General features: G+C 42.4%; 1 protein-coding gene and 1 long non-coding RNA gene across 2 annotated transcripts in view; one reads left to right on the top strand and one right to left on the bottom strand.

Moving 5' to 3' along the window:
- LOC148902039 (regulator of G protein signaling 12-like) overlaps window positions 1-18,729 on the bottom strand; it is a 34,379-nt gene that overhangs the window by 1,455 nt on the left and 14,195 nt on the right. Inside the window, exons 4-17 of the mRNA XM_088990224.1 lie at window positions 15,719-15,740; window positions 15,042-15,205; window positions 13,400-13,492; window positions 13,190-13,333; window positions 12,865-13,047; window positions 12,642-12,792; window positions 11,543-11,640; window positions 10,537-10,728; window positions 10,300-10,373; window positions 10,098-10,224; window positions 9,849-9,945; window positions 8,216-8,274; window positions 7,890-8,004; window positions 6,098-6,637 (exon numbers count right to left, since the gene is read on the bottom strand). Coding sequence (XP_088846350.1) covers window positions 6,098-6,637; window positions 7,890-8,004; window positions 8,216-8,274; window positions 9,849-9,945; window positions 10,098-10,224; window positions 10,300-10,373; window positions 10,537-10,728; window positions 11,543-11,640; window positions 12,642-12,792; window positions 12,865-13,047; window positions 13,190-13,333; window positions 13,400-13,492; window positions 15,042-15,205; window positions 15,719-15,740 — 2,059 coding nt within the window. The remainder of the gene's footprint in view (window positions 1-6,097; window positions 6,638-7,889; window positions 8,005-8,215; window positions 8,275-9,848; window positions 9,946-10,097; window positions 10,225-10,299; window positions 10,374-10,536; window positions 10,729-11,542; window positions 11,641-12,641; window positions 12,793-12,864; window positions 13,048-13,189; window positions 13,334-13,399; window positions 13,493-15,041; window positions 15,206-15,718; window positions 15,741-18,729) is intronic.
- LOC148902040 (uncharacterized) lies at window positions 41-8,209 on the top strand. Its single transcript, XR_016114228.1, has 3 exons — window positions 41-1,576; window positions 2,077-2,209; window positions 7,939-8,209. It is a non-coding gene; the product is annotated as an uncharacterized LOC148902040 (long non-coding RNA).

Genomic DNA, 18,729 nt, shown 5'->3' with positions numbered 1-18,729 from the left:
CTGAAAATATAAAAGAAGGAATGCTTAAGATGGCTTTTAACTCATTCACTGCTAGACGATGTGCAAAAATGTGTCCACTCCAGTGCCTGTTTTTTTGTCATTTTCACATGAATTTACCCACAGTATGCTGAGTTTTACGACTATGTACGTTCAATTCGGTGTAAGAAACCTTAGATTCTTTTCTTTCATCAGAAAAAAAGAGTTAATACTGAGCTTGAAATGGGGGTGGTTTTTACAAAATACAATACAGTAAAGTCTCGTTATATCGATATTCTCGGGAGTCGGAAAAATATCGATATAACCAGACTATCGATATATCCGATCCTGCGGCATGTAAATTTTCTCCTTGTGTTCATAGAAATAGTATCGTAATAAGCAGTACTATCGATATAACCGATATCGATATAACGAGACTTTACTGTACATAAATATTGATTCCTATAGTCCTACAACAACTGCTGTAACAAAGTGCTAACATGAACAAAAGGCAAATGCTGCCCCCTCGTGGAAGAGAAATACATTGCCAGAGGGCTGACCAGCACGTCAGCCCCCGCAAGAAAAACCAAAACCTGAACAAATTTGGGAATGGCGTTCCACGTCACACTATTCAATTCCCGCATAAATTCGGGAATGGCAGCGAATTTGTTAAATGTCGATGGAATCAAAAGAAAGCAAATAAATTAATGTCATTTAAAAAAACCTTTAGTGCTTAAAAACGCTTCTTCTTCTTTTCCTTTCGGCTTTTCCCTTCAAGGGGTCGCCACAGCGAATCAGTAACCTCCATTATCAGAGGTATGATACGCATGTTTGTTTTGGCCAAGCTTTTACGTCAGATGCCCTTCCTGACACAACCCTCTGTATTTATCCGGGCTTGCAAGTTATTATTAAAAAAACATACCCTCTTTCAAAAAAAAAGCCTTACGTTATGGTACCAAGATTATAAAATTCCGACTGAATAAAACTCAAAACTTTGCGATTCAGATCACTGTCAGATGCGTATTTAGTGGTGCTATCTCCAAATGAAGGACTTTCCTCAACACATTGTAAATGACAGCATCACAGCATTTATTTACACTTACTATTTTTACTTTTGTAAGTGGACCATTTAGTATCCCATTTTAGCGATCCTTTCTCCCAAAAACGACCATCTGATAACACTGGTTCAAGAATCATTCAACAATACTATGCATTTGTACAGTTTGGAAATGGACAATAACTGTCGAAGGAAACAAAACGCGCTTCTAGAGTTGACTCCAAATTTCTTCTTTTTTGTGTGACTATTTTTACTTTTAACCAGTTAGAAACTGGATGAAAAAAAGTGGCGAAAATCCGCTTGACGTGACTCCTGTATCTTCCGACAGCGTTGCGCAATGGCGACCAGCTGCTGTTCGAAGTAATAGTTTCCCCTGGGATTCACTTAACAAACAGTCAGTGATTCAGTGCCGCTTGAGCGCTGATGTAAACAGCTGCTCCGAGCCCCAACAGCTGACCTTCTTCAAGGAGAGAAGAAAAAAGGACTGACACAATCCGGTTGGATTTGGTAACAACTACACGAGGAAATGATGTGTTGAAGTTGGTATGTAGCGCTGCAATTCTGTCACTTCCCCAAAATTAATAACACTTTCTCAGTCTTTGCCATGACATGATTCTTAAATCTGCAGATTTGTGTTTTTAATCAATGTATATTTGAACGTCTTGTGTTTTCGTTCGAGGGTACTTTGGGTGTAATTTTTCACAATTGTTTCGAGCAATAGTTAGATATGAAATAAATTGGATTAAATGAATGACTGCATTCTTGGTAACTCATTTCTTTACTTTCTTCCTTAGCTGCATGAGTTCATTATTCCTTCTGTACTTAAGTGCACGGGGCTCAAACTGGAACTGGGGTCGTGGTGAAAATGTCTGAGCGATGTCTCCCTCTCGTGGGCAAAAATAAATAAACGATTCCTGGCTTGTCACGGCAAGATAAAACCTCCAAGGACGATTCAGACCAAAATTGAAAAAAAGCCATTGTTTTTTTTCCAACATGTTACTATTTTGATTATTATTGTTTTAAATTTCAGTCTTTGTTTCTAGGGGAGGAGAATGGCCTGAAATCTGAGGTGACGGTGACAATTTTGATGCAGGTGGGATGAGATGATCATGGTGGCCTGCGGCAGGAGAAAGAATCAACGCGGAGGTCGCCGTCAGTTAACAGCACAGCAATCAGGTCAGAGTACCGTATTTTCCGGTGTATAAGGTGCACCCAAAAGCCTTGATTTTCTTCCAAAGACAACCCAGTGCCTGATATACAGGTGCGCCTTAGATGTGAAGTCATATAGAGCCACAACAGTTCTCGCAACGACGGTCAGCAGCCACCGACTCCATTAAAGAAGTGGTGCATAACCCCAGCCTTTACTGTAGCGTCTTATAACCTTGTGCCTTATGTATTTGGAAAACTTTGATATATTTATATATTATAATTGGAAAACTCTTTTCATTCCTTCAAGTTGTGCCTTTTTGTCCAGTGCGCCATATATATATATATATATATATATATATATATATATATATATATATATATATATATATATATATATATATATATATATATATATGGGAAAAGGTTTCAAAATACACCATTAATTGGGGGTCCACCTTATACTCCAGTGCCCCTTATACAGAGGAAAATAAGAATTAAGTTGTTAGAGTTGGTGTCTTTTGTGTTTGAATTGGTGTCATTTGTGGTTTTGGAGATGCTCGTTCAATAACCATAAAAAAAATAAAGATCATTGCTGTAATTTGTGTCAAAAATATGTTTATGGGCACAGTGTTTGTGATTGAAATGTTTAAAAAATATTAGAATGACTTTTAATAGTTTTTAAATATCTTTTTTTTTGCGCTAATACCACAATATTATTTTTGTTGAGCACATTACTGAGCGAGTTGCTTGTTCTGTAGCCACAAAGGGACATATGTCTTCTTGTGCCGGTGCCAAGAGGGTTGATCAGGGACGGCATCCGACGTAAAAGCTTGGCCAAAACAAACATGCGGATCAATTCTCTCAAGATGGAGGACATTGATTTGCTGTGTCGACCCCTTGAAGGGAAAAGCCGAAAGGAAAAGAAGAAGACATAAGTATATGACAGTACTGACGTAAAAAAAAAGGTTTCTGACAGTGGCAAGTATTTTTGTTGTGCTGCCACTTTATGGTTTTGATAACTCATACTAATACTAGTTGTATTAAGTTCATCCTGTCTACTTGATATCTAATTTAAAACAGATTCTTTTCTTACGGACAGTGTTTTTTAGGTGTTTCGGCGTATACTTCCGCCTTCGTCAGAGTGCCCAACACTTTGACGGAATTAATAAATTACATGCTAATACTAATGCTGTTCTTCAACATGACTCGGCATCATCTGTTTACTTCAGCCAAATATTTGGGAGACAAATGTGCACACCAAAAAAAAACAGATTTGCAGATTTATGTCAGTAAATCATGATGCTTTTAAACAGTGGATTCATTTTATATCTGTTTTAGAATTACTCCGTAATGGAGAAGTCCTGTTTTATTTTGTTTTTAAATTACTGTTTTTTCAGGTGTATAAGGCACACCCTCATTGAATTATGTATTTTCAAACTTGTTCCATATACTGCAAGAAGCCCATCGGAGTATAAGGCGCACCTTCAATGAATGACAAAAAGTTTTCCAAATGTAATGGATGAATATAGCAGGTTTTCAAATATAAGGCACACCATTATAAGGCGCTAACAGTAGAGGTTTGAGTTCCGCACTACGTCTTCCACAGGGGGAAATGGAGTCGGTGGCTGCTGACAGTCATTGCGAGAGTTGTTGTGGCTCACTATTACTTCACATATAAGGCGCACGCTGCATATAAGGCAAAGGGTCATCTTTGGAAGAAAATCAATGCTTTTGGGTGCACCTTATACACCGGAACATACGGTACTTCACTTCTCTTCCTCTGCTTTGTTTTTTTCTCCATTTTGTCTTGTGGTGTTCTAGTTTTAAAAAGAGTGCATTTATAGGTTCTTCTTAAATTTGCTCTTTCTTTGGCAAAAACTTCAACTGCCATTCAGCCACATTTTCTGTGCGTTATTTCATCACACTGTTGAGTGTTTTGCTTCTTCTTTGGCTTAACTGTGTTCTGTGCTTGTTTTTAGCAATTTACTTAATTTCACACATGTATGACAGTTAAAAATTCAAATGTTACCTTTTCTATTTTTCATTTCAATTTATTTCCTACGTGAAAGAATGTTGAATTAGAATCACCAGAGAGAGAAAATGAAATATATGAAAGTATCAGCAAAGTCAAATCCAGTGCCAACACCTGCTACAACAGGCCGCAACTTCAGAAGATGGCATCCAAACGAGCCATTGCAAACAATTCACAATGTGACACCCCCCAAAAAAGTCACCACCACCACCACCACCTACGCCACAGAGCTTGAAAAAGACGAGCGATAGAAGGCGAGCGAGCACACATCATTATTCACACCCCGGTGCCGCCAAGCAGCGCATGCGGCAACAGCTAAAGGAGCTTGATGAGGACGACGCTAGCAGGCAAAGAACAGAGAATGCATGCGGAGGCGGATCAAAGAAGGAAAAAAAAAACAGTATCACATTCGATTGGAGCTTTTATTCCATGGACTAAATGACAGATACACAATTTAATTGGCAGATCCAACGAGCGATACAGAATCACAACCGCCATTTGCTCGCCGTGCTCGTCACGTCGCTCCTGACTGCGCTTCCTTGACAACATGAAAAATAATATCCATTGTGCTCTTTTGCAACGTTATCCAGCAGTGTTAGCGATTTCTGCGGTGTCGTCTTTTAACAAGAGACTGGATGCTCCTCCATGTGTGCTGCTCAAACGCTGCACTGGGATGTCAAACAACATATACTTCATATTTGCACATTAGGCACTTTGTATTTGTTCAGCATTACCAAGATAATTTTGGAGATAATCACTGACTTGAGAGTTCATTCAAAAAACAAAAACAGACCAATCGGATCAGAAGATAAATCAATCTATTGAAAGAATTCAGCTGTTTATTTACTGGACCGGCCCACAAATAGCCAAAATTTCCACGTGATTGATGCCCGATAAAATACACTTGGGAAAAGCAACAGAAGCTAAAAATGCTTCTAAAAATGCTGATTCAATACAGGGAAAGTAGGCGATGAAAAACTGACACCTCCCCTTAAAAACGCAAATTAATTCCAAAATAATGGGATTAAGATATCCATCCAACTATACTGTATATCATGACAAATTTTATATTATTAACTCATTCGCTGCCATTCCTGAATTGTTTTTCAGCAATTGAAAAGTGTGACGTTGAGCGCCATTCCTGAATATGTTCGGGTTTTAGTTTTTCTTACGGGGGTGCCGATAAAGTGCTGGTCAGACCTCTGCCAATGTTTTTCACTCCCACCAGAGAGCAGCATATGCCTTTTGCACAGACACCCCTATTTCAAGATCAGCTAACTCCAGATATATATATACTGTAATTTAGGAATTACAACCGTTTCTGACGAAAGAAGAGGGTCTCAGGTTTCTTTCGGCTGATTTGAGTATTTAGGTAGTCCTAGAACTCGATATTCTGTGGGTCCTGTAATTTGACTGCAAATGGAGTGGACACATTTTTGCACATTGTCGGGCAGTGAATGAGTTAACACTGGCAGTGTAGAACGTCCTTGAATTAAACGAGATTGTGTCTGCTGTAATATTTTGTAGCTCCAATCAATGACACCGGAAGGGCTTCATTTCAAAGTCCATCCATCTGAATTTGTCCATCAAGCATTTTATTTATTTTTTTATTTTTTTTTTAGAAACTTGTCCAATTCAACAATTTTTCCACAACGTACTGGGGACTAAAACTGCTGCAGGATGACATTCCATAATTGACTCAAAATTCCCACTTTATTTTCAAACTTTTACTGCCAACAATCCAAAATCCTGACCAGATATTTACAAGATAACGTCGCTCGTAATCAACAGATGAACAAACAGAGGCAATGCAAATAATTAAAGTGCATAAGGGAGTGGAAACGACGGCATGGAAAAAGGAGGGTTGGTATACTACGCGGTACCTGGAGTGGACTTTGCGTCCGTGTCTTGACCGTGAGGACAAGGCGGTGGCGGCGGGGTGAAGTTGGCCTCTGGCAAGCTCCCCTCCAGGGACGGCATGGGTGACGGGGACGCGGGCAGCAGCGTGCAATTGGGGCTATCGATGTCGCCCTCCCCCACCAGGGTCAGGTCGGCGTGAGCGTCCTCCTCCACGGTGTGGAGACTCGATCGTGCGTCCGGGGGCCGCGGGATGGGGGATAAGTGGGAGCCGAAAGGAGAGTGGCGAGACGGGGGCATCAGGCACCGCCTAGCCCCGGAGTGTCCGAGAGAGGAGTCCAGACTCTCGGAGCGAACGCCCGATGCCAGCGGCCCTCGAGGGTGGCCGCCGTTCTCGTGGTTTCGCTTCAGAGAGTCCGGCGTGGAGCACACCTGGTCCGAGGAAGGGCAGGTGGGAAGGGGAACCAGACGCAAGAAATCAGGAAGCACCAAATCCTCTTTGGTCAGTAGTCCACGTTGGTCGTTGGCTCGGGTGCTTTGTGCCCGGCTTAGCAGCTCAAAGAATTCTACCGGGAAAAAAAGAGACAATTTAATGTGTAGTTGGACAAACTGGCGAGTTGTTTCAAGATAGCGACATTGGCATGCAAATAGTCGAGAAAGCGAACCCAAATACCAAAGTCAGGCTTTGAAAAGTCACGGGATGTCTGCCATGTTGGTTTCAACAGCAAACTCCTGTTTACTACCAAATAGAAGTTCCGCGATCCCCGACTGTCTCATGACATATTATCTAATGTGCTGTGGAGTATTTCACTGGAATAGTATAAAAATGATGATTCGTTTACCGTATTTTCTTGTCTATAAGGCACACCCAAAACCCTTGATTTTCTTCAAAAGACGACCATGTGCCTTTTATGCTGGTGCGCCTCATATGCGAAGTCATATTGAGCCACAACAGGACTTGCAGCGTTTTTTTGTCCCCCGTAGAAGTAGTGCGTAATCCCAGCCTCTACTGTAGCGCCTTATATGTGGTGTGCCTTATATTTGGAAAAGTTTTAGATACAGTAAAGTCTCGTTATATCGATATCGGATATATCGATAGTCCCGGTTATATCGATACTATTTCTATGCACGCACGGAGAAAATTACATGCAAACAGGGTCGGATATATCGATAGTCCCGGTTATATCGATATTTTTTCGGACTCCCTTGAATATCGATATAACGAGACTTTACTGTATTTATATACGGTATTATACATGTATTTAGAAACTATTTTTCATTCATTGAGGGTGCGCCTTATAGTCCAGTGCGCCTTATATATTGAAAAATGTTGAAAATACATCATTCATACGAAGTGCGCCTTATACACCGGTAAATACGGTACTCTCATTGCCTAATTCCGTATCTCATCTCTCTATGCCAGTGATTTAGGGTTGCAGGCAGAACAATTCCGTGCTGTTCCGCTAGATGGCAGAATGTGCCATGAACGCATCTCCACGTGAAGCTCGTCAGACAAGAGAACGCTTAAGGCTGGTTTTGATCTGAACCAGTTGTGTTATTTTGCTGGAAGGCTCTTTATATAAGCAATGTTTGGGGAGTGAGCTTTATTTGGTCAGGCCATACGTTTGGGAAATAGGTAAAACCAGACATAAATGTGGTCATATGTACTTCCACAAAGCAAAAAGTACCGATTTGGTTTGCGGCGGTGGTTTTCCGACATTGATTCTGATTGTGACCAAATCCCGATGAAAGTTTGCGATCCCCGCTATGAGGGGCTAACGCAGCGGAGCAATGAGAGATGAAACATGGGAGATTTACCTTCAGCTTCGTCTATATTAATCTTTTTCTGTTTTCTCTTTTCACCCAGGAGTGCCATGTCTGGTCCACCTGCTCGGACGCCAAACACCTTTGACGCTGCTGACCTTTCATCTTCCTGCAGACGCAACAATGATAACGCTGTTAAGGAGGCAGCCCGATCGAACTGCGGCGCCCTTCGACGGCGTCCGCCACGTCGCAATGAAAGTCGGTTAGTCAGCCACGTTAGGGTGAAAAGGAAACAGCCGCTCGTCGCATGGGCCCAAATGTTAATATGGGTGAATGGAGACGGCCCTTGGCCCATGCGGAAGGAGACGCGACGGACTTACTGTTCCTGAAAGACTCCTGGTTGGCAGTTGGCTTTTGAGGGAGGCGCTCTTGGCTGTGTCTGTGGACCACAAACCACACGTGAGACGTTTCCGTTTGAGTCCATTCATGCCAAAAGTCAAATGGATGTTGTTTTATTCAACAAATTGGTGACAGATTCCAAAATACAAGCCTTGCCATTTTGAGCGATTTTTTTTTTTTTTTGCAGAAATACTTAACTTAGATTAACCCGTAGAAATCTATTGTCGTTTTATATTATCAAATCACAACAAATTGTTGGGTATCTACTTTTGAAATTAGAAGCCAGTAAAATGTTTAAATTAGCTATTCTTATTTGAAACGGTTTAAATAAACCCTTAATATCTTCAATGTTGTTTAAAGTTACAACAATTTGTAACAAAGATGAAGTCAACGTGTGATTTGCTTTCGCAGGCCAAAAAAATGACATGGTGGAACCGATCTGGCTCCGGTCCTTGGTTTGACCGACATGCTGCTTATTTTTCAACAATATTTTCTTTAATTACAGATACAGTAAAGTCTCGTTATATCGATATTCAAGGGAGTCCAAAAAAATATCGGTATAACCGGGAGTATCGCTATATCCGACCCTGTTTGCATGTAATTTTCTCCGTGCGTGCATAGAAATAGTAGCGATATAACCGGGAATATCGATATATCCGATATCGATATAACAAGACTTTACTGTAATTGGCGGAAGCATAGAGCAGAAATTTGTCCAAAAAAACAAACAAAATAATGAATTAAAAACAACAATAACTAACTTATTTGCTGCCATCCCCAAATTTGTTCGGGTTTTGGTTTTTCTTGCGGGAGTTGTGTGGGGTGCCGATAAAGCGATAGTCAGACCTTTGGCAATGTTTTTTCCCTTATACGAGGGGGCAGCATTTGCCTTTTGTCCATGTTAGAGCTTTGTTGCAGCTTCAACTGTTGTTAAAGCGTGAAATAAATCAATATATGGCGCCGCAAGAGTGGCTGCCTTTCCAGCAGCTCCTGTATTTTGTTTTTCTACTTTCATTCTTTTCATAACGTTGCTGCTTTGAAATATAAATTTCTCCACTGCGAGACGAATAAAGGCAAATCCAATCCAATCCAATATGTATGTATTGTATTTTGTACAGCCACCCACATTTCAAGCTCAGATAACTCCAGATCCATAAAACGTATGAATTAACTCTATTTTTCTGATGAAAAAAGAGAATCCAAGGTTTCTTACGCTGAACTGAATGTTGATGTAGTCCTAAAACTGAATATTCTGTGGGTCCTGCAATTTGAGTGAAAATGACAAAAACTCTAGCACTGGAGTGGACCCATTTTTGTACATCGTCTGGCAGTGAATTAGTTAAATGTGTGCATTGTGCATGTTAATGCAAACTTAAGCTGCATTTTATCAAATTTTTAGGGGCAACATGCGGAGCATCTGGAGCACTTTCGGTTATTTTTCTTGATTTAAAAGAAGGAATTTGTGTCTTGTTTTTTTCTGGTAATATACAATATTTTCATATTATTATAACATTGTTTTCTTTTGTTTTGATCTATTTCATTAAATCATGTATTTATTTCTCTTTAATAGAATGAAAAAAGTTCTCGCTATAGGCCAAAAGCTCAGTTCCATACCTTTTGCTGAGGCCGAGTCAATACGCTCCAGCACGACGCGCAGCCCGTCCAGACTGGATATGGGGGCACCCAAATCCAAAGGTTCCGTCTGGCCGCTCTACAACAAAGCAGACACAACGCTTTTGAAGTGCCGGCAAACATGGGATAAAAGTAGGAAAGCCACAGGACTCAAATAAAGCCCACGTGTGACGAGGAGTAATTGTAACCCCGGTACTCCACCCTGTGGCACTCCAAGCCCACGCAACTTACTATTTTCACCACTAGTTCAGTGAGCAAGAGGCCATATTTGGCCACCACGGGGCGTAAAACTTCAGCGACCGGCTTGGTGGGTTTGGCTTTCAGCCCCACCGAGCGGTTAATGGGCACCAGGTCCAGTCTAAAAGGGGAGCGAACATGATCATCACACGAGTCAAGAGCCGTATACAAATCTGTGTCGTGGTGATCGTTGTACCGAAACAAGGTCCTCTTCTCCAGTCGCAAATCTCGTGAGCTGAGGGTCATGCAGTCTTGGTCTAATACTAAAGGCTTTAATAAAATGAATAAATGAAAAAAAATATTAGTCACAATACAAATGCATTTTATTCATAAGCGCTTAGAAAAAAAATATTAAAAGATTATATTATGGCAGACAAATGTGCGTGTGTGTATGTATCTAATCTATATTTCATGCGACCTGGACTGGATTCACCTTTTCGCCTCCCACCAGGAAGAGATCCACCGCCGCCATGTTGACATTGATGCTGTGACACAGAACCTGTAAGACCTCCCGAATGGAGGCGCCAGGTCGAAGGGTGATGGAGGAGCAGGAACCGTCAGGTAGCGTCACACTGCAGTGTTTCGGGGAGCGCTCCCATGCACCCACCGAGTGCCGATTGTCTGACTGCAAGTGAGTACAAAAGTGTGGCTTTTCTCCAGGAATTCCTTTTCCTTTCACAATCCAAAAATACGCCAAGTAAGCCTACTACGCAAAGATAGCTGGGATAGGCTTCAGCACGTGTTGTGACGATAAAGCCGATCGGAAAATGGATGGATAGTTAAGTACCATATTTTTCGGTGGATAAGGCGCACCCCCAAAGGATACATTTCTTCAAAAGATGACCCTGCGCCTTAATGTAGTGAAGTAATTTTGAGCCACAACAGTTCTCATAACGACTGTCAGCAGCCACTGACTCCATTTCCCCCCACAATAGAAGAAGTGGTTTCAAACCCCAGCCTCTACTGTAGCGGCTGATAATGTGGTGTGCCTTATATTGGAAAACCTTTATATATTTATATATCATATTTGGATTTTTTTTTCATTCCTCCTAGGTGTCCCTTATACTCCGGTGCGCCTTATACACCAGAAAATACAGTCATCCTTAAATTGCCAACTTAACTCTGTATAAATTTCTATCACTGCAGTGGTAGAGGCAAACGCCAAATCATCATTCAAGCTGTTTTACGCGTTTTGATTTAGTCCAATGACATAAAACTTTTTGTTGACTCATGGCTTCATCAGAGAAAGCTTGACATTTCACCACCTGGACGTATGCGTGTAGTCATAACTGCCATGTCTTTTAGTACGTGGGTTTTGTTGCTGCTGAAATGTGCGCCAAGAAAAAAAAATATTGAGTGGGCTAGAAAATAAGAATGAAAAAAAAAAAAGAAAGTTGGCTCTGTGGTGTTGCCATGGTGATTTGAGGGTGGATCGTTACCTCCATCTTGCCAGTAGAGCAGGAAGTGGGCATCTCCAAGCTGGTACTGGAAGACAAGGAGCCTTGGGACTCTCTTCTGCCATTACTACCCCAATAGTCTGCAGAGAGAAAGAGGAGAATCCCCATTTAGAGGAGCATACCTGTCAACTTATACATTTTCCCCATTGTATTTAATTTTTTTTAAATCATTTCTAATAATGAATGGCGTACTACAACTTGTATATGGATTTTTTAACTCATTCACTGCCATTCACGAATTTATTTGGAAATTGAAAATATGATATAGAGTGCCATTTGTTCGTTTTTTTTCCTTGTTTGGCTGCCGATAAAATGCTGGCCATGGCCTCTGGCAATGTTTTTTCCTTCCACGTGGGGGTAGTATTTGCCTAATTTCCATGTTAGTGCTTTGTTCCACCCTCCTTTCAAGCTCATATAACTCCAGACCCATATAATTTAGGAATTAACTTGTTATTTTCTGATGAAAGAAGAGAGTCTAAGGTTTCTTATGCCACACTGAATGTTGATGTAGTCCTAAAAGTCTATACTTTGTGGGTCCTGGAATTCGAGTGACAATGTATGTGTATATATATATATATATATATATCATCTCATTTTCCGTACCGCTTATTCCTCATTAGGGTCGCGGGGGATGCTGGAGCTCAGCTGTCTTCGGGCACGAGGCGGGGGACACCCCGAATTGGTTGCCAGCCAATCGCAGGGCACACAAAGACATACAACAGTCACACTCACACCTAGGGACAATTTGGAGTGGTCAATCTGCCTGCCATGCATGTTTTTGGAGTGTGGGAGGAAACCGGAGGGCCCGGAGAAAACCCACGCAGGTCCGGGGAGAACATGCAAACTATATAAAAAAAAATTTTAAGCACTGCATACGGTCTGATTGATAAAAGCATAACGTGCAAATGTGCGGTAAACTCTGCATTTCCGCTTGTGTTAGCGTTTTTTTTAAATAATTTCAAATAATGGACGGCATACTACAACTTTTATATAGGAATTGTAATCATTTATAAGGGCAGCTATTAGCCAAGGTTGACAGACATGGAGGGAGGAGAGAAAAAAAGTTGTGTGTGACTCTCACCAAGGTTAATGTCACCAATGTCCTTCTTTTTGGGACCCTTGCCAAAGCTCCGATTTCGAGACCACGAAAAAAAAATGCCGCGTTTTTTGTCGACACTCTCATCTCTGCTGTCCTCATTGAGCGACCTACCGGATCGCTGCTTCCTGGCATCCTGAAAGATGAGACGACAAATGATGTAACAACTCAACTAAATGACAGAAAAGAAAATTATGAAAACAAGCACCTTTTTGGGAGTGGAAAGGGTGGAGCGGTCTGAACTGGCGCTGTGTTTGGATGGCGCAGGACTGCAGGGGATCTGATAGGGATCCGGCAACGGGAGGCCTCCCACCTCGGCACGCATGCACTCTTTGTAAAGGGAAGACTTGAGGAAACGGGAGTAGCTGTCAAACTTCATCAGGTTGAAGATCTGCAAATTGGGAAGGCGAGGGGCGAATTAGACCGATTGTGTGCCCGACTCAAATCGGTTGCACTGTACCGGAACAAGGCACCCAAACCAGAGTTTGCATTTGAACATTTTGTTCAATTTGACCATGAAACGTGCTGACCACCTGCAGCTGCTGCGTCTTAAACATGTCGGGCCTCGGAGATGTGAGGACGTCGTCAGCCAGCTGAGCTTGGCTGTCGATGTTGACTGGCATGGTTGCCTTGCTGGACAGGAAGCTGTTGTAGATCTCTCCGGCTCTCTGGGACAGCTACGGGAAACGCACCCCGGGTCATGTTTGAGAACACGGCGGAGTGCTGACATTCGGCGGACATACCTGTTTTTTGTCACTCGCAGGAACATGACTGAAGTATTCACAGGCTTGCCAGAACAAGATATTCTCCTCACTAAATTCTTTCTTGAGAAATTCCTGCATAGACATACATGTTAACTTCAGTTCCAAAATCCTGTTAAAGTTTAACTTTATTTGCATTCCCATATTATTGATTACGCTGGCGAAAGAGGGAGGGGGGGGGTCAAATATGTTCCGCAATACAGTTGAGCCAGATAAGAACGTGTTTGATTTGCGACCTGGAGTCAGTGCAGAGTAAGATTAACTCATTCACTGTCAGGCGATGCGTCCACTCCAGTGCCAGGGTTTTTGTCATTTTCACTCCAATTGCAGGACCCACAGAATTTTACGACTACATAAACACTCAATGCAGCGTAAGAAACCGTCTTTCATCAGAAAAAAAGAGTTAATTCCGAAGTTATATGGGTCTGGAGTTATATGAGCTTGAACTGGGGGTGGCTGTAAATACAATACAATACATACATGTCAATGTATATAGCGCTTTAACAACAGCTGAGGCTGTAACGAAGCACTAACATAGACAAAAGGCAAATGCTGCCCCCTTGTGGAAGGGGAAAAAATGTTGCCAGAGGTCTGACCAGCGCTTTATCGGCATCCCCGCAAGAAAAAAAAAAATCAGGAATGGCGCTACACGGCATGCTTTTCAATTCCCAAATAAATTCGGGAGTGGCAGTGAATGAGTTAAAAAACATATTACCACACCATGCAATAAAAATAAGCTGACTCGCATAGCAACATTTTCATTTAGCGCATCATGAAAACGCACTTAAGAGAAAAATTGAAAATCAATTGCATTTTATTTTTTTGATTTTTTTTGCTTGGCATGTCAACTGCGGGTAGTCGAAATCATTACGTAAGCCGCACCAGCTACCTAATATTACAAGTTTTAGTTGTGTCCTCATGTTGCTATGTTATGGTGTGACTCCTCTTACTCGATGCAGAAGCACAAGCACAAGCACAGAATGACACCCAGCAAAGTGAGAACAGAAAAATAAAACAATGTAGGAAAATATAATTGCGGTTTGTGAGCACTAAGCCAAAAAGGAACAAGCGTGGACAGTGAGGAGTGAGGAACTTGGCGTATCTGGAGAATACATTAACGTGTTAGCAACTGTTGCACTGTCAACCAAGAGACCACTTTGCAGCTAAAGTAAAAACATGAGCACCGGTCACCAGATTGATGAGTGATCTTCAATTTATTTTTTTCGTATAAGCTCCTCCTCTTATAGACATGCTTATTTTCAAGCTAAGTTGGCTAGCGTGTTTAACACTAAAATCAAGTGCATGGGGTGATTGAGCGCGTTTTTCACAGATGTCTGGCTAGAACTGTGTCACCAAATGCAAACTACTGTAGTTAAAGTCTGGATTGTGGAGATCAATTTGCTCCGCTGATCAGCAAAACTGCTCTGTAAAAATAGCGGAGGTGTGTCCATTGTTGTCCTTGCTTTGTGAGATGTTGTTTTAACATTATAATTCCTATTTGAGTTGCCATTTTGCTGGCAAATGGAAATCCCCATTTCCACTCCAAAATGTGCTCAATCTGCATTTGAATGGCATTGTGGTGCCAGTGCAAGAAGCAGGGAAGAGTGGGGGGGAAGTCGCTTACCGAGAAGTACCGGACGCCCACAGGGTCCTGGAGCAAGCGCTCAAAGCACGCGGCCCAGCTGGCCACACGTTGTTCCGGGAGCCCCCGGTGGGCACCCGGAAGGCTGCCATTACTGTTTAAGCTGCTGTGGCTGCAGCATCCTTGCAACTGAACACCACTGGAATCTGCAGCATTTAAAACAAACGCATGAGATTGACAAGCTATTTGTTGATTTATAGTTTTTTGTTCCTTAGTAGGGTGAACTAGAGATGACACGGTGCCGCAAATTACTCATTTTGGTCTTTTATTGTTTTTTTTTTGCTATCAAACTGAAGAACTTTTTTACATTGCATAGTCGTCAACAGCAACGATCAGTCAATGCAATTCACTTTGCGTTATTGGCCTTTGTCATTCAAGTTTGATTGCACAGTCAGATTTGTTGGTAACATTCCATTTGGCTGAATCAGATCAGTCATACACTGATAGGAACGGGAATGGAAATGTGTGCAGATACAAACTGGTTGGTCATTTGAACTACAAGAAGAATCCCAAATGTTGGGTTGTGACTTATAAAATATTCAGTCTTGCGCTGTCGTTTTGGCATTGAATTTTGAACACAAAATAGCCATTTAAAGACACCTGAGTCCAAATCAAGACGGCAAACATTAACAGACCCCAAATAAATATGGAGTACTCACCGCCGTCCGAGGAAGCCGCCGACTGAAAGAGAACAAAGAGAGACATGAGTGAGAGGCTGCCGTCATGACCGCCCGCAGGGTGTGCGGACAGCAGCGTGTCTCCGGGCATCTCAGCACTCTCCCTCTCAGTGATTGGTGTTAATTTGTACGAGGGGGCGGATGGATGTTCTCTTTAACACTTTTTCATACCTCCACGGGGAAAAAGGTGGGGGGTATAATAGCCCCCGCCTCCCACCAACACCCTGACTTGTTTGATTTCACAGAGCCTTGAAAGTAAGCATTGTCGCAAAAGAGGCAATTAGCAGCTCTATTCACTTGCTAATTGCACTATTAAGTGTTTTTTTTTGTTCTTTTTATATGGGCCCACGACGAAAAAGGCAAGTAAGAAGCTTTTTCGTATTTACGTACTTCAAATCACGACTCATTGTCCACCTATCTCAGAGAGTGCCATATAGTGGCAAGCGCTACATAGCAAAAAGTGCATCGAGAATCTATATACCCGACGTTATCTTGTCTGTGTGTGCTTTGAGATTTCTACTAAAATATAGAAAGACAAAAATCATCCCAGAAGGCCACGGAATGGGACACCCTGGGAATTTTTAAAATAATTTTGCTATTTTAGCATCTTTATTGTGAAGATTTGTGAAAAAAAAAGCTTTAAAGTTGTCCATGTGATGTGAAAGGTTAGATTGTAAAAATAAGTTTCTCCTGTAAATCTTCGTCTGTGTTAGCTCTCATTCGTACAGGAGTTGTCCATCGATGAAAAGATTTCTTCAGCCGTCATCTGTACTTCTTTAAAAGTGTAGGACGTTTCGCTTCTCATCCAAGAGGCTTTGTCAGCAAACTATTTTTTTTGCTGGTAGCTCTGGCCCTAATGTCCAACGTTGGCGGTGCCAGACCTTTGCTTTGATCGGAGGTGTGACACCACCACCTTTGGACATTAAGGTCAGAGCTACAAGCAAAAAAAAAAAAGTTTGCTGACAAAGCCTCTTGGATGAGAAGCGAAACAAACGACACCTTCAAAGAAGCACAGATGACGACTGAAGAAACCATTTCATCCTGTAAATCTTGTTTATTTTTAGTTTCATCTTAAAATTGCACCAACACCATCCCCAATATTTTGGGAGTAGTAAATCCAGGCTTGTCTTCTACTGGTTGGGAGACTGCCTTGAGTCATGCTAAATTGCAACCACCTTGCAATACGATGCAAAGCGCATGGGTGGTGGCAAGAGTAGAACCCAAAATTGGAGACTCAATCCGCTGTTTTCAAAACGTCGTCGAACCACGGTACAGGTTCAGACATGTTGTGGCCGTCGCGCTGTCTGAGCCCCTATCGTTTTTTTTGTTCCGTTTCGGGGTTGCGACCACATGTGAAAGCTCCATCAGACGCAAGCCACTAAACCGCTAATTGTCTTTCGTAGCCTCTTTACAACCTCCAGCTGCCGTGTTCAAACCCCGTGTAGTCGACACCCAGGAACTCCCCCTGCCCCCCGCGCCGCCCCACCTTCGGTGGTAGCCACACCATGTGCGCAGAGCGACTGAGACTGACCATCTGCGTGTCCCTTTGGAGCTAAAAACAACCCAAAACCTCAAACCGTAACTACATGGTGACTGTGATACGTTTAAAGGAAGAAAGACATCACATTTGTGATCCGCTTTTTGCTTTTGAGCGACGCACAGGCGAATGTTGACATCTTGCCAGACCTCCCGAGATGACGAATATGAAAGACGTCCACTTGTAGGATTCGAGCATCCAGTGATTACGCAGTCAGCTGTTGGTGTCATCACTTCTTTTCAAATTTCATATCACGTCATTGACAAATCCAGCAATACGATTACTCAGAATCCCCTCATGGCCCGTCCGTAATGTGGCAAGTGCGGTAGAAATCACAACGTAGAGTGGCTTTGAGTTTTTCTTATTCATGAGGGACCACACACAACCAACCACCCCTGTCCCCTAAGTGATGACCCAGGGCACATTACCCGGGCCCCCGCCCCCTTTGCCCACACAATCCCTTCCTCTCCTGGGTGATGACTTGGTACACAGTGGGTGGCTACAGAAAAAGGGACTGGATCTTTGACACCCCCTCCAACACACACACAAAGTCCACCAAATGGGTTAAATCTCAATAAGTTGGTCAACTTACTTCTATCATTTCTGTGGTTGCGAGTTTGGTCTACCCCCCCCCCCCCCAAAAAAAAAAAAAAAAAACGACATGTCAAAGAAACTCGCAAGACCCTGACAAAACCAAGCTAGTCCCTCTAGAAATAAGTCAACTTCGATAATATTACCACCGATTAGCGCCGCTGGAAGAATCGCTAGGCGTTTCCTTTGGGCTTGTTGAGGCATGATTGGGGGACGATGAAAAACAGATAAATATGTATCGAGAGTCAACCCCAAAAGACACAGAAATAACCACAAGCGCCCGCCACTTCAAACAGCTGCTCCAGAGCGAAAGGATGAGCCATAAAGAAAAACGGCGTACTCAAATAAAAAAAAAGAGGAGTTGACAACTGTAGGGGGAGGAAAAAAAGCGAACTTACAGTGTTGAAGTTCCACGTCCGCTTGAAGGAAAGTCTCTTTTTGAGACTCATTGTTCCCTTGACTGCTCGGCAAGCGGCACGCAAAGCAAAGTAGACGTGCGCATACCTGAGCATTCCCCACCCAAAGTCACGCCAACCATGTCTGTACAAGCCGGAGAAAGAGAGGGAGTGGGAAAACCCTCAAATTTTACATGGCACTGGACTAAGAAGAAGAAGAAGAAGAAGAAGGGGGTGAAGGGGGAGATTTCCTCATTCGGCAGCTGTTGCCATGGAAACCCTCCAGAGGATACATACAGTCTCGCCAACACTGACGAGAAGAAATCGTAAGGCCCCCTTCTTTCCCTTGACAAAACCACAATACTCCCCCTTTCTTTTAGGACTGTGGTCTCGCTTGAAAAAGAAGAAAAACACAGTCGGGATGAATTGAAACCATATGGATTCTGTTGAATGCGATGTCAAAGTTTGCG

The sequence above is a fragment of the Hippocampus bargibanti genome, linkage group LG02 (genome assembly GCF_051943395.1).
Source record: "Hippocampus bargibanti isolate YZ-2025 linkage group LG02, ASM5194339v1, whole genome shotgun sequence".
Classification (NCBI taxonomy): Eukaryota; Metazoa; Chordata; class Actinopteri; order Syngnathiformes; family Syngnathidae; genus Hippocampus; species Hippocampus bargibanti.
Note: the sequence above shows the minus strand (reverse complement) of the source record. Positions and strands in the feature narration are given on the sequence as shown.